Genomic DNA, 14,126 nt, shown 5'->3' with positions numbered 1-14,126 from the left:
ATACACCCTTACAAAAAAGCGTCGTCCGGGTTAGGGGAGGGTTTAGCCGGGGTAGGCCGTCATTGTAAAATAAGAATTTGTTCTGTTTGCAATGTTTCTAACCGGTTGGAATTAGGGTGACCAAATCTTAAAAACCCAAATGCGGGACAAGGGAAAGATGGGGGGGGGGGGGGGGGGCAGGTTAATGGATCACATTGAAATTGCGCCATGGTTCTGCTGTATGAAGGTCACTTCCTATTAAAGGGGCAATCCACAGTTGCTACATACATTTTTGGACTTATAAATGAATGATATGTACCCATTGATTCCTGAAGAATATAGGAGTATACAGAGCCTTCAGAAAGTATTCACATTCCTTGACTTTTTCCACATCTTGTTGTGTTGCAGCCTGAATTTAAAATGGATTCAATTGAGATTCTTTTTGTCACTGGCCTTCACACAATACCCCAAAATGTCAGTGGAATTATGTTTAAAAATGTGCTTTAATTTAAAGCTGAAATGTCTTTAGTCAATAAGTTTTCAACCCCATTGTTATAGCCAGTTGTGGAAAAATACTTAAGTAAAGGTAAAGATACCTTAATCGAAAGCGAAAGTTATCCAGTAAAATAATACTTGATTAAAAGTCTAAAAGTATTTGGTTTTAAATATACCTAAGTATTAAAAGTAAATGTAATTGCTCAAATTGAATTAAGTATCAAATTTCAAATTCCTTATATTAAGCAAAACAGATTGCATGATTTTGAAAATTCATTTGTATTTACGGATAGCCAGGGGCACACTCTAACACTCAGACATCATTTACAAACATAGTACTTTTTTATTTAGTGAGTCCGTCAGACCAGAGGCAGTAGAGATGGCCAGGGATATTCTCTTGATAAGTGTGTGAATTGGACCATCCTGTCCTGCTAAGCATTGAAATATTAATTAGTACTTTTGGGTGTCAGGGAAAATGTATGGAGTAAAAGTACATTATTTTCTTTAGGAATGTAGTAAAATAAAAGTTGTAAAAAATATTAATAGTAAAGAAAAGTACAGACAGATACCACCCAACAACTGCTTAATTAATACTTTAAAGTATTTTTACTTAAGTACTTTACACCACTGGTTATGGCAAGCCTAAATAAAGTTCAGGAATAAAAATGTGCACATAATAAGTTGCATGGACTCCCGCTTTGTGCAATAATAGTGTTTAACATGACCTTTGAATGACTACCGCATCTCTGTACCGCACACATACAATTATCTATAAGGTCCCTCAGTCGATTAGTGCTTTTCAAACACAGAATCACCAACAAAGACCAGGGAGGTTGTCCAATGCCTCATAAAGAAGGGCACCTATTGGTAAATGGGTAAAACATTTTAAAGCAGACATTGAACATCCCTTTGAATATGGTGAAGTTATAAATTACACTTTAGATGGTGTGTCAATACACCCAGTCACTACAAAGATACATACGTCCTTCCTAACTCAGTTGCCGGAGAGGAAGGAAACTGCTCAGGGATTTCACCATTAGGTCAATGGTGACTTGAAAACAGTTACAGAGTTGAATGGCTGTGATAGTAGAAAACTGAGGATGGATCAACAACATTGTAGTAACTCCACAATACTAACCTAAATGACAGAGTGAAAAGAATGAAGCCTGTACAGAATGAAAATATTCCAAAACATACATTCTGTTAGCAATAAGGCACTAAAGTAAAACTTCAAAAACTGTGTCAAAGAAATTAACTTCATGTCCTGAATACAAAGTGTTATGTTTTGGGCAAATGCAACACGACACATGACTGAGTACAACTCTTCATATTTTCAAACATGGTGGTGGTTGCATCCTGTTATGGGTATGCTTGTCATCAGCAATGATTAGGTAGTTTTGTGGGGGAATGAAAAGAAATGGAATAGAGTTAAGCACAAGCAGAATCGTAGATGAAAAACTGTCTCAGTCTGCTTTCCAACAGACACTGAGAGACAAATTCACCTTTCAGCAGGAAAATAACCTTAAACACAAGGTCAAATATACGCAGGAGTTGCTTACCAAGACGGCATTGAATGTTCCTGAGTGGCGTAGTTACAGTCTTGACTTAAATCGGTTTGAAAATATCTGACAAGACTTGGCTGTCTAGCAAAGATCAACACCCAACTTGACAGATCTTGAAGAACTTAAAAAAGAAGAATGTGCAAAAATGGTACAATCCAGGTGTGCAAAGCTCTTAGAGACTTACCCAGAAAAATTCACAGCTGTAATCACTGCCGAATTTGATTTTGACATGGATCGGCTCAGTGTGAATAATTATGGGGTGTGAATACTTATGTAAGTTAGATATTTCTATATTTCATTTTCAATACATTTGCAAATATTTCTAAAAACATGTTTTCACTTTGTCATTATGGTCATAGGTTATTATATGACAGATCTTTTTTAAAATATTGAATCAATTTTGAATTCAGGCTGTTACACAACAAAATGTGGAATAAGTCAAGGGGTTTGAATACTTTTTGAAGGCACTGTAAATTCATTCTTAGTTCAGCTATCGTACCCCATTTGAACCCAAAATATAAGCTTGATATACTCCAACGTTTGTAAACAAAGTAAATGTAAACAACCACTGTATAGCCTAAAAATGATATATGTTGATATCATGGATGGTCAGTCCTTGCGCCCAACAGTGTATTCTATGGATTTGAGAGTGGTTGCATTTCTCCAGCCCCATCCCTCAGCTTTCACTGAAATTGTGCGGGGGAGAACACTTTGTTAAGGTTTCAATTAAGGACTGACACTTTAAACACCTTTAATAGACTAATGGTGTTATTATATGGTATAATACTATAGTGAGTGAGTTACGTTTGTGTCATTAATATCAAGCAAAACTTCTGAAGTCGACAACAACATTCTTAGTAATGCAAACACAAACAATGATATTGAGAGCAAAACAAAATTTTACAAGGAAATAATAAAAAATGAATTGTAAATGGATACAAAAAAAACAGTTGCAGTGAAACATTTGTTATGATAACGCAATTCAATAAAACGGCTCCCTTTTTCCTGACAATTTCCCCTATGTTTGGTCATGTTGCCCTGGCCTTCGCTTTTGCTGCCTTTTTTCAGTTGCTGCTTTTTTTCCATTTTTAAGTTTTGGCACATTCATTCCAGCAACATAGCACCCTGCATCCCACTGCTGGTTTGCTTCTGAAGCTATACAGTTGGTCCTGGTTGGTCCCTGGATGGGAGACTGGAAGTGGTGTAAAAATGAACATGGCACACAATTGATGCTAATGTTAATGATCATTTTCATGTTCATTTTCATGTATTTTTTCCTCATGACTTATTTTCCCACGTTTATTTTCAGCTTCATCTGGACTGTCCCTGCTTACCTTCAGAAGCAAACCAGCAGTGAGATGTATGGTGCTGGAATGAATATGCCAAAACCTAAAAATGGAAGAAAACCTCATTGAACATAAATGATTAGAAGAGGAGAGAATAGAATACGTGGTATCCCCACTGGGCACACCACCTCATTGAACATAAATGATTAGAAGAGGAGAGAATAGAATACGTGGTATCCCCACTGGGCACACCACCTCATTGAACATAAATGATTAGAAGAGGAGAGAATAGATTACGTGGTATCCCCACTGGGCACACCACCTCATTGAACATAAATGATTAGAAGAGGAGAGAATAGAATACGTGGTATCCCCACTGGGCACACCACCTCATTGAACATAAATGATTAGAAGAGGAGAGAATAGAATACGTGGTATCCCCACTGGGCACACCACCTCATTGAACATAAATGATTAGAAGAGGAGAGAATAGAATACGTGGTATCCCCACTGGGCACACCACCTCATTGAACATAAATGATTAGAAGAGGAGAGAATAGAATACGTGGTATCCCCACTGGGCACACCACCTCATTGAACATAAATGATTAGAAGAGGAGAGAATAGAATACGTGGTATCCCCACAGGGCACACCACCTCATTTCAACGTCAACATTTGGGTAACATTTGGTTGAGACGTTGATCAATGAGATTTCAACCTTTATTCACCCACTCAAAAAGACAGCCAGAAGTTTGTTGAATTCCCCATGTGTTATCACTATGCTTTCAACCATCTAAAACACAGGTAGGCAACCCTGGTCCTGGAGTTCTGCAGGCACTTCATGTTTTTGATTTAACCGACCTGGACGACAAGGTGTGTTGATTTTAGGCAATCACTGAACTGATCAATTAGCTCAGTTGGTCTGGTGTGGTGACTAGTTGGAACAGAATCCTGCAGTACCTGCGGCAATCAAGGAACAGGGTTGCCTACCCCTGATCTAAAAGCACAACTGAATTCCAAAGGAAAAACAGGTTTTTTGTTTACTTGTTATCAAAATGTGTTATCACTGCGCTTTCAACCATTTCAAAGGACTACAAAGTTCAAATGGGAATACAGTGTCAGGTGTTTTGTATTTATACAGCAACTTAATGAATGTGTTATCACTGTGCTTCATCTAACAGCACAACCAAATGACCTGGATTGGAGTTGAGATTACATTAAAAGTACATAGGCCTAACGCAAGTGATCAATGCTGTTCAAAACTCTGCACAGATTATTATAGAAATTGTGAAGATCTCAACAGACCTGCGACCTTTGCATGCTATCTTGAACATGCACACTTTATATGATGCCATAAGAAGACATTTATAGTTACAGTAACTTTAAAATGAGACCATGGATGTGTTACTAATTTTAAGGTTGAATAAAAACTGTTACATTAGTTTGTAAGATGTCTTAACTTTAGACTATTTACTGTATTACAAAAGTCATATTGAATTGTGTTAGGATGACAAAGCAACCAAACATCAACATTTGAATTATATCTAATGCTTGGATAGTTTATTCTGGGCCACTGGCTTAATCCTATTCCTTAACTTTTATTTTTGGTTTAGTTGGAGATGTGAATCCAACATAGGCATATTTGTTAACTTGTTGATATGTTAATAGGCTACTTACAGTATTTCAAAGTGTAATTGAATTGCTTTTGGTTATAAATAAACATTTGAAGGAGATTTGTATTTTGTACCACTGATTTATTCTGGCTTTAATTCCAGTTTGTCTACTAATGAATAATTATATGTTGGATTCATGTTTCCATCTCAACCAATAATCAAATTTAAAGAATATGACTAAATTAATTTAAATTGCATTTAAAGTTTGATTGGATTTAATTTAGTCATTTTCTTTAACTTTGCGGATTTTGGGTTGAGATGGGGCTGTGAATCAAACATGTCAGTTAATACATTATTAGACCAACTGGAATTAAAGCTACGTCAGTGGCACAGATGGAACTATCCAAGCAGAAGATCTCCTTTAAATGTTGATATTTGGTTGCACTGACAACCAAACACAATTCAATATCCAGTTTGTCTACAGATGAATAATGTATATGTTGGATTCATGTCTCCATCTCAACCAAAAAGTTAAAGAATAGGACTAAATCTAATCAAACTTTAAATGCACTTGAAATAAAGCTTGATTTGATTTAGTCCTATTCTTTGTCTTATATTTCTGGTTCTAGTGGAGACATGAATCTAACATATCAATTATTAATTTATAGACAAACAGTGAATGTATTTAGCTATTAAGAGATCTCTCCATAATCATTTTCACGTTAGCACATTGGTAGTAGTCAGTGATAAATATAAAATATGGATTTGGTTAAAACCCTGAATGGGAGAACAAATGAATAGGTGTAGATCAACTCTCCAGTAGGAGGTGCTGCCCAGCCTACAGTTTTTTTTCTGATAGTGGATATAACATTGAAGATCTAATGTTGTTTCAAAGGTTCAACATATTTGGCACAAGGCTGGTCTATGTTGAAAATTGGTTACAATTATGGTATAATGGTGTGGTTGAAATATCACCCTCAAAACAAGTTTAACTTGATGTTTAAAAAAAAAAATCCAATGTATTATCCAAGTAGATCCCACGTCAAAATATGTTGACAAATTACATTGCTGATTCAACCAGTTTGTGACCAGTGGGTCCTAAATTCAGGTGCTTAGTATACGAAGGTATTCCGGATCTCTCTCTATCTTTCTCGCTCTCCGAGGACTCTTCCTCCCTCCCTCATCCTCTCACTCTGTCCCCCTCTAGCTTTCTGGTTATTTTACTAAACAATTGTATTTCTCTGTTCCAAGCTCTACAACCCTTAAAGGTCCAATGCATCTGTTTATTTTTTGTCTCAATTTCGAATCATTTCTAGGTAACAATTAAGTACCTTACTAGCTAGACTTCCAATTGGCGACAGATTTGAATGCGGATATAAAAAAAGTACATGTGCATTTTCCCACCAGAGGTTTCAATCAAACTGACTTTTTAGGCGATAAAATGCTGAATGTGATGACAGTCCAAATAAAGGCACTTTTGCACTTAAGGCCTAGATTCAATCAGATCAGGCGTTAACCTGCGGTAGCGGACGACCGTATAGCTATGTTTTGGCGGTGTCGGCTGTCAAATCACTCGAATAAGAAGTTGCCACAACTTTGGAAGTATGCTTGAGGTCATTGTCCATTTGGAAGACCCATTTGCGACCACTCGAATAATAAAGCATAGGATATATAGAAATAATTACTTTTAAATTGAAAAAAAAACATTCAACTAAATAATGAGGATTTCTATAATCCTAATCAAGGTGTAGATTATATCTTAAATTCTTGTGTTCCAACTTGTAAACAAGGCTGTTAATTCGACACTGTGCCGCCAATGGTAATGTCTGCTTTAGGTATAATGCCGAGAGCCACTTGTGGATTTGACAGCTGTAATGAAGTTCCACCTAAGACATCGTCAAAACAACTGCCATGTGGATGTTGGCTAAAGCTCCAGAGTGGCGCGGCGGTTTAAGGCACTGCATCCCAGTGATTGAGGCATCACTACAGACACCCTGGTTATAATCCTGGCTGTGATTGTGAGTCTGATAGTGAGTCCGACTGCCCGTACGGGAGTTGTAGCAATGAGACAAGACAGTAACTACTAACAATTGGATACCACGAAATTGGGGAGAAAAATGGGGTAAAGAAAAAAAAAAGAAAGCCCTTTTGTAATTAAGGTAACACAGTTTTAAACTGTTGTCCTGATTAAAGAAGCAATACAACTAGGTAGGGATATCCTTGTCTCATCGCGCACTAAAGAATTAAAGAAGCAATAGACTAGAGGAGTATCTGGAGCATCAGCATTTGTGGGTTCGATTACAGGCTTAAAATGGCCAGAAACAAATAACTTTCTTCTGAAACTCATCAGTCTATTCTAGCTCTGAGAAATGAAGGCTATTCCATGGGAGAAATTGCCAAGAAACTGAAGATCTCGTACAATGCTGTGTACAATTCCCTTCACAGAACAGCGCAAAATGGCTCTAACCAGAACAGAAAGAGGAGTGGGAGGCCCCGGTGCACAACTGAGCAAGAGGACAAGTACATTAGAGTGTCTAGTTTGAGAAAGAGACGCCTCACAAGTCCTGAACAAAACACCAGTCTCAACGTCAACAGTGAAGAGGCAACTAAGGTGTGCTGTTCCTCTGTCCAGTGTCTGTGTTATTTCGGGCCATCTTAATCTTTTATTTTTATTGGCAAGTCTGAGATATGTATTCTTCTTTGCAACTCTGCCTAGAAGGCCAGCATCCCGGAGTTGCCTCTTCACTGTTGATTTTGAGACTGGTGTTTTGCAGGTACAATTTAATGAAGATGCCAGTTCAGGACTAGTGAGGCGTCTGTAATTTTAATGGACAAAAAATATGCGTCTCTTTCAAAAACAAGGACATTTCTAAGTGACCCCAAACTTTTGAATGGTAGTGTATATACAGTTGAATTCGGGAAGTTAACATACACCTTAGCCGAATACATGTGAAGTCTGAAGTTTACATACACTTAGGTTGGAGTCATTAAAACTCATGTTTCAACCACTCCACAAATTTCTTGGAACAAACTATAGTTTTGGCAAGTCGGTTAGGACATCTACTTTGTGCATGACACAAGTAATTTTTCCAACAATTGTTTACAGACAGATTATTTCACGTATAATTCACTGTATCACAATTCCAGTGGATCAGAAGTTCACAGACTCTAAGTTGACTGTGCCTTTAAACAGCTTGGAATATTTCATAAAATGATGTCATAGTTTTAGAAGCTTCTAATAGGCTAATTGACATCATTTGAGTCAATTGGAGGTGTACCTGTGGATGTATATCAAGGCCTACCTTCAAACTCAGTGCCTCTTTGCTTGACATCATGGGAAAATCAAAAGCAATCAGCCAAGACAAATTTGTAGACCTCTACAAGTCTGGTTCATTCTTGGGAGCAATTTCCAAATGCCTGAAGGTACCACGTTCGTCTGAACAAACAGTACGCAAGTATAAACACCATTGGGCCACGCAGCCACCATACCGCTCAGGAAGGAGACGCGTTCTGTCTCCTAGAGAGGAACGTACTTTGGTGTGAAAAGTGCAAATCAATCCCATAACAACAGCAAAGTACGTTGTGAAGATGCTGGAGGAAACAAGTACAAAAGTATGTATATCCACAGTAAAACGAGTCCTATATCGACATAACCGGAAAGGCCGCTCAGCAAAGAAGAAGTCACTGCTCCAAAACCGCCATAATAAAGCCAGACTATGGTTTGCAACTGCACATGGAGAAATGTCCTCTGGTCTGATGAAACAAAAATAGATGGCATCATGAGGGATGGAAAATTATGTGGATATATTGAAGCAACATTTCAAGACATCAGTCAGGAAGTTAAAGCTTGGTCGCAAATGGGTCTTTCAAATGGACATGACCCCAAGCATACTTCCAAAGTTGTGGCAAAATGGCTCAAGGACAATAAAGTCAAGGTATTGGAGTGGCCATCACAAAGCCCTGACCTCAATCCTATAGAAATGTGTTGGCAGAACTGAAAAAGTGTGTGCGAGCAAGGAGGCCTACAAACCTGACTCAGTTACACCAGCTCTGTCAAGAGGAATGGGCAAAAATCCACCCAACATAATTTGGGAAGCTTGTGGAAGGCTTCCCAAAATGTTTGACCCAAGTTAAACAATTTAAAATTAATGCTACCAAATACTAATTGAGTGTATGTTAACGTCTGACCTACTGGGAATGTAATGAAAGAAATTGTGATACAGTGAATTATAAGTTAAATAATCTGTCTGTAAACAATTGTTGGAAATATTACTTGTTTCATGCATACTAACCGAATTGCCAAAAATATAGTTTGTTGACAAAAATGTTGTGGAGTGGTTGAAACACGAGTTTTAATGACTCCAACCTAAGTGTATGTTAGCTTCCGACTTCAACTGTATTTTTTTAAAAAGCGGATCTAATTGAATCGAGCCCTAAGTTTGCATGTCCTGATGAAAAAACTAGTTGAATGTGTTTCCATTGCATTTTTAACACTACATATGGTTTTGTCACAAAAACTGTTGCGATAAATAGCATACTTGCTCAATCTGGTTTTGGTGCAGGCTCTATGGACAAAAGTTAGCTGATATATTTGACAGAGTAGGTAATATGATGATATGGATAAAAGCAAGATCCTTTTTTATTTTTAGAATTGTCAGCCAAGCACCGATCATCATGACATCAGCATCATTTAAATGATAGCCTATCCTCAATATCTCTTGGAAATTTGCACGAAGCTCATCCACCATAAGTTACGAAGTTCTGAAAGAAGTTCTGATGTTCATTATTTCATCTGCCTATAAACTGCATTGTTTTCCATGTCGTGGTGGTAGTAGGCGACAACATCATCACGTGACTGCACGTTTACTGAGACATTATGGCTTTTCTGTCAATATTTGCGCATAAAAGCTTTTCCACTGCAACTGTCCATAATCTATATCACAGACAAAAAATATATATCCCACGTTGTCTAGCGTATTTTGTTTTGTTGACATTGGAAGTTTTACACAGAAATGAGCTGTTTCCATAATCCCTGTCGTGAATTTATGCATCAGGTCATTCATCTGCATGAAATGGTTAGATGGAAACCTGGTTACTGTGATGGTTTTCAATTAAAATGGTGAAAAGGAAAGATAGCTTCTTAGCAAAGGGCAATTTCTCAAGCAAGAATCTTTCTAGGACTGTCTGGGAATGGTCTGAGTGGGGAAGGGAAAACTGACAATTAGCTGTTATTGGCAGAGAGGTTTGGAATTATCTTTTTTATTGGTCTATTAACTAATTTACCACATCGTGATGTCACCATGGAAGGCCAAAATGCCATCCCACATAAACAGGCTGAAATTGCAGACTGTCTGTTCAAACAGCTCTTACACTAAAATGGCATTATCATCATTTTTAACAATTTCACAGTATCATTCCAACATCATAGTGTGGAAATATATACAGTTGAAGTCGGAAGTTTACATACACCTTAGCCAAATACATTTAAACTCAGTTTGTCACAATTCCTGACATTTAATCCTAGTTAAAAGTCCATGTCTTAGGTCAGTTAGGATCACCACTTTATTTTAAGAATGTGAAATGTCAGAATAATAGTAGAGAAATTGATTTATTTCAGCTTTTATTTCTTTCATCACATTCCCAGTGGGTCAGAAGTTTACAATTAGTATTTGGTAGCATTGCATTTAAATTGTTTAACTTAGGTCAAACGTTTCGGGTAGCCTTCCACAAGCTTCCCACAATATGTGGGGTGAATTTTGGTCCATTCCTCCTGACAGAGCTGGTGTAACTGAGTCAGGTTTGTAGGCCTCCTTGCTTGCACATGCTTTTTCAGTTCTGCCCACAAATTTTCTATAGGATTGAGGTCAGGGCTTTGTGATGGCCACTCCAATACCTTGACTTTATTGTCCTTGAGCCATTTTGCCACAACTTTGGAAGTATGCTTGGGGTCATGTCCATTTGAAAGACCCATTTGCGACCAAGCTTTAACTTCCTGACTGATGTCTTGAAATGTTGCTTCAATATATCCACATAATTTTCCATCTCTCATGATGCCATCTGTTTTGTGAAGTGCACCAGTTCCTCCTGCAGCAAAGCACCCTCACAACATGATTCTGCCACCCCCGTGCTTCACGGTTGGGATGGTGTTCTTAAGCTTGCAAGCCTCCCAGTTTTTCCTCCAAACATAATGATGGTCATTATGGCCAAACAGTTATATTTTTGTTTCATCAGAACAGAGGACATTTCTCCAAAAAGTATGATATTCGTACCCATGTGCAGTTGCAATCTGGCTTTTTTATGGCGGTTTTGGAGCAGTGGCTTTTTCCTTGCAGAGCGGCCTTTCAGGTTATGTCGATATAGGACTCGTTTTACTGTGGATATGGATACTTTTGTAATTGTTTCCTCCAGCATCTTCACAAGGTCAGCAGGGTAGCCTAGTGGTTCGAGCGTTGGACTAGTAACTGGAAGGTTGCTAGATTGAATCCCCAAGCTGACAAGGTAAAAATCTGTCACTCTGCCCCTGAACAAGGCAGTTAAACCCACTGTTCCTAGGTTGTTATTGAAAATAAGAATTTGTTCTTCACTGATTTGCCTAGTTAAATAAAAAATGGTCCTTTGCTGTTGTTATGGGATTGATTTGCAATTTTCACACCAAAGTATGTTCATCTATAGGAGATAGAACGCGTCTCTTTCCTGAGCGGTATGATGGCTGTGTGATCCCATGGTGTTTGTACCTGTGTACTATTGTTTGTACAGATGAATGTGGTACTATCAGGCGTTTGGAAATTGCTCCCAAGGATGAACCAGACTTGTGGAGGTTTACAATTTTTTTCTGAGGTCTTGGCTGATTTCTTTTGATTTTCCCATGATGTCAAGTAAAGAGGCACAGAGTTTGAAGGTAGGCCTTGAAATACATCCACAGCTACACCTCCAATTGACTCGAATTATGTAAATTTGCCTATCAGACGCTTCTAAAGCCATAACATAATTTTCTGGATAAAACACAGGTAAATCATGTTTTTGACTGCAGTGGTCTTTTAATAATGTCTTCTCCCCCCTCGCCCTTTCTCTCTTTTTACATATACGCATGCAGTTACTAAGACGTGCAATAGAAATAGCATCTTTCCCTGTGCACCGATGTAATCCCACTCTCCACAGTTATTGACAACCCTAGTGAAGGCTCAGCTGGGTAGAAGGTTCAGCTCTAGCCCTCGCGTCCTGAAGACTCTCTCGCTCTGTCCTCTCTGCTCCAGTGAGAGAGAGCTGACCCTGTGCCCTTATTCTTCCTACTGGGCTGCTCTAGTTTTGGCTGAACCACAGGATCGATTCACACAGTCTAGCACTGCAGGAGAGCCTGTCAAGCACACAGCAGGATGCCTCAGAGATTCTAAATCCAACACCACTCTGTTGGCCAACACACTATCACAGTTGCGGACATCTGTCATAATGCAATCTCATGTACCCATGCTCATATTATTATAACATATATGTGGACACACATAAGTGATCTCTTTCTACCTCTCTGTCTATCTCTCTCTCTCGCAAGCACCCACACCCAGATAAATGACAGACCCATAACACACTCTCATCATGCCCACGTCCTCTCAAACACACCTCTCCAGTCCTTGGCTAAGCTCAGCTGTGTTTGGAGAGTAAACAGCCGAGTTCCTGTCACCTCAACTCGGGATCCTTTCACTGCCTCACTCACTCCTTCTCTCTCTCTTTTTCTGTCTCTCGTTCCATTAGACAGGGTTATCCCTGGCCAGGCGTATGGGTCGGCATGAGGAAATACCAGAGGGAGAGAGAAAGGGGGGATAGAGTAAGGAGAGGGGAAATAAGGACGGAGGGATTTAGGGAATAGAGAGGCAGTGGGAGAGAAACCAAGAGAAAGTAGAGAGGAAGGAGAAAAGAGATGTGAAAGAAAGGGGAGTGAAAAGTAGAAAAAGGGGGGTGAAGAAAGGGATAGACGGGGAGAGACGAAAACAGGGAGGGAGGTAGAAGGGAGGTATAAGCAGAAAGAGATTGAGTAGGAGATGCATACATACACACTGAAACATACAGACACAGACACACATAGAGTGGTATCTATAGCCTGGCATACTCACATCGTGGGCTGCGGTGGTGCTCACTTTTAAACAGGGTCATATCAGGGACGCCAAACAAAGAGGGCGTCTGTGGCTTTCAGACTGGAGACAGAAAGATGGCTGGACGCTTTCCCTGCTTCTCTCTCTCACAATCACTCTCTTTTCTTCTCTCCTTGTGTCCTCTCTTTCTCTCTTCCTGTTTTGGCTCTCTCTCTGCAGGCAGGCAGGCAGGCTGTGGACTGACGACTGTGTTACTACTGAATCAATGACAGAGCAGTTAGAGCAGCACCAACAGTATGTACCATCTGTCCCTCTGCAGCGGGGGTGGAGAGAGGAAGCACTGGGTTAGCCCATTAGCTCCAGCAGGCAGGGGAGGGGGGGTGGGGGGTTAGTGTGAGTGTGTCAATTTATTTTTCACAGCAACAAGAGCCTGGCTGGGGCTCAGAGCTTATAGAGTCTGCCCAGGCAAAGAGAGAGCTGCCAAGAAGTGTGTGTGTGTGTGTGTGTGTGTGTGTGTGTGTGTGTGTGTGTGTGTGTGTGTGTGTGTGTGTGTGTGTGTGTGTGTGTGTGTGTGTGTGTGTGTGTGTGTGTGTGCGTGTGTGTGTGCGTGTGTGCGTGTTCGCGTGTGTGTGTGTGTGTGTGTAGGGTGTGGTGAAGAGAGGGTAACTCTATCCACAGCCGGGGGCTAAGGGAGTGAAGGGGGGACAGGGGAGAGCAGGGGTCTAAGAGATGAGCATGAATCTGAGGACACAGCAGAGCCAAATACAGAGATGACGAGAGGAGCTCAGCACTGACCTCATATCACACAGGGATGGCATTATACACAGGCACGCACATGCACCAAACACACACACATCATTCAGAGAATGTGGGTGTTGTGGGTGACAACTGGATGAGTTAACAGTGGAGATCCTTGAGTACGAGGGGAAAGAGGGAGGGAGAGAGGGCGGGGAGAGAGAGTGATGGAGAGAGAGGGGGAGAGGGAGCGATAGAGAGAGGGGGGGGGGACTCACCTCCCTGTTGTGGAGAAAGCAACATTAATTAAGCCTTATCTAAGACAGAGTCATTCTACTGAGGCTAAGACACACACACACACACACATGCAC

General features: G+C 39.8%; 1 protein-coding gene across 1 annotated transcript in view; it reads right to left on the bottom strand.

Annotated features, from left to right (window-relative positions):
• LOC116374874 (RNA-binding Raly-like protein) overlaps positions 1 to 13,346 on the bottom strand; it is a 71,672-nt gene extending 58,326 nt beyond the window's left edge. The window contains exon 1 of the mRNA XM_031831022.1: positions 13,042 to 13,346. Coding sequence (XP_031686882.1) covers positions 13,042 to 13,081 — 40 coding nt within the window. The 5' untranslated portion in view covers positions 13,082 to 13,346. The remainder of the gene's footprint in view (positions 1 to 13,041) is intronic.
• Positions 13,347 to 14,126: the final 780 nt, after the last annotated feature.

Source organism: Oncorhynchus kisutch, linkage group LG8 (genome assembly GCF_002021735.2).
Source record: "Oncorhynchus kisutch isolate 150728-3 linkage group LG8, Okis_V2, whole genome shotgun sequence".
NCBI classification, from domain to species: Eukaryota; Metazoa; Chordata; class Actinopteri; order Salmoniformes; family Salmonidae; genus Oncorhynchus; species Oncorhynchus kisutch.
Note: the sequence above shows the minus strand (reverse complement) of the source record. Positions and strands in the feature narration are given on the sequence as shown.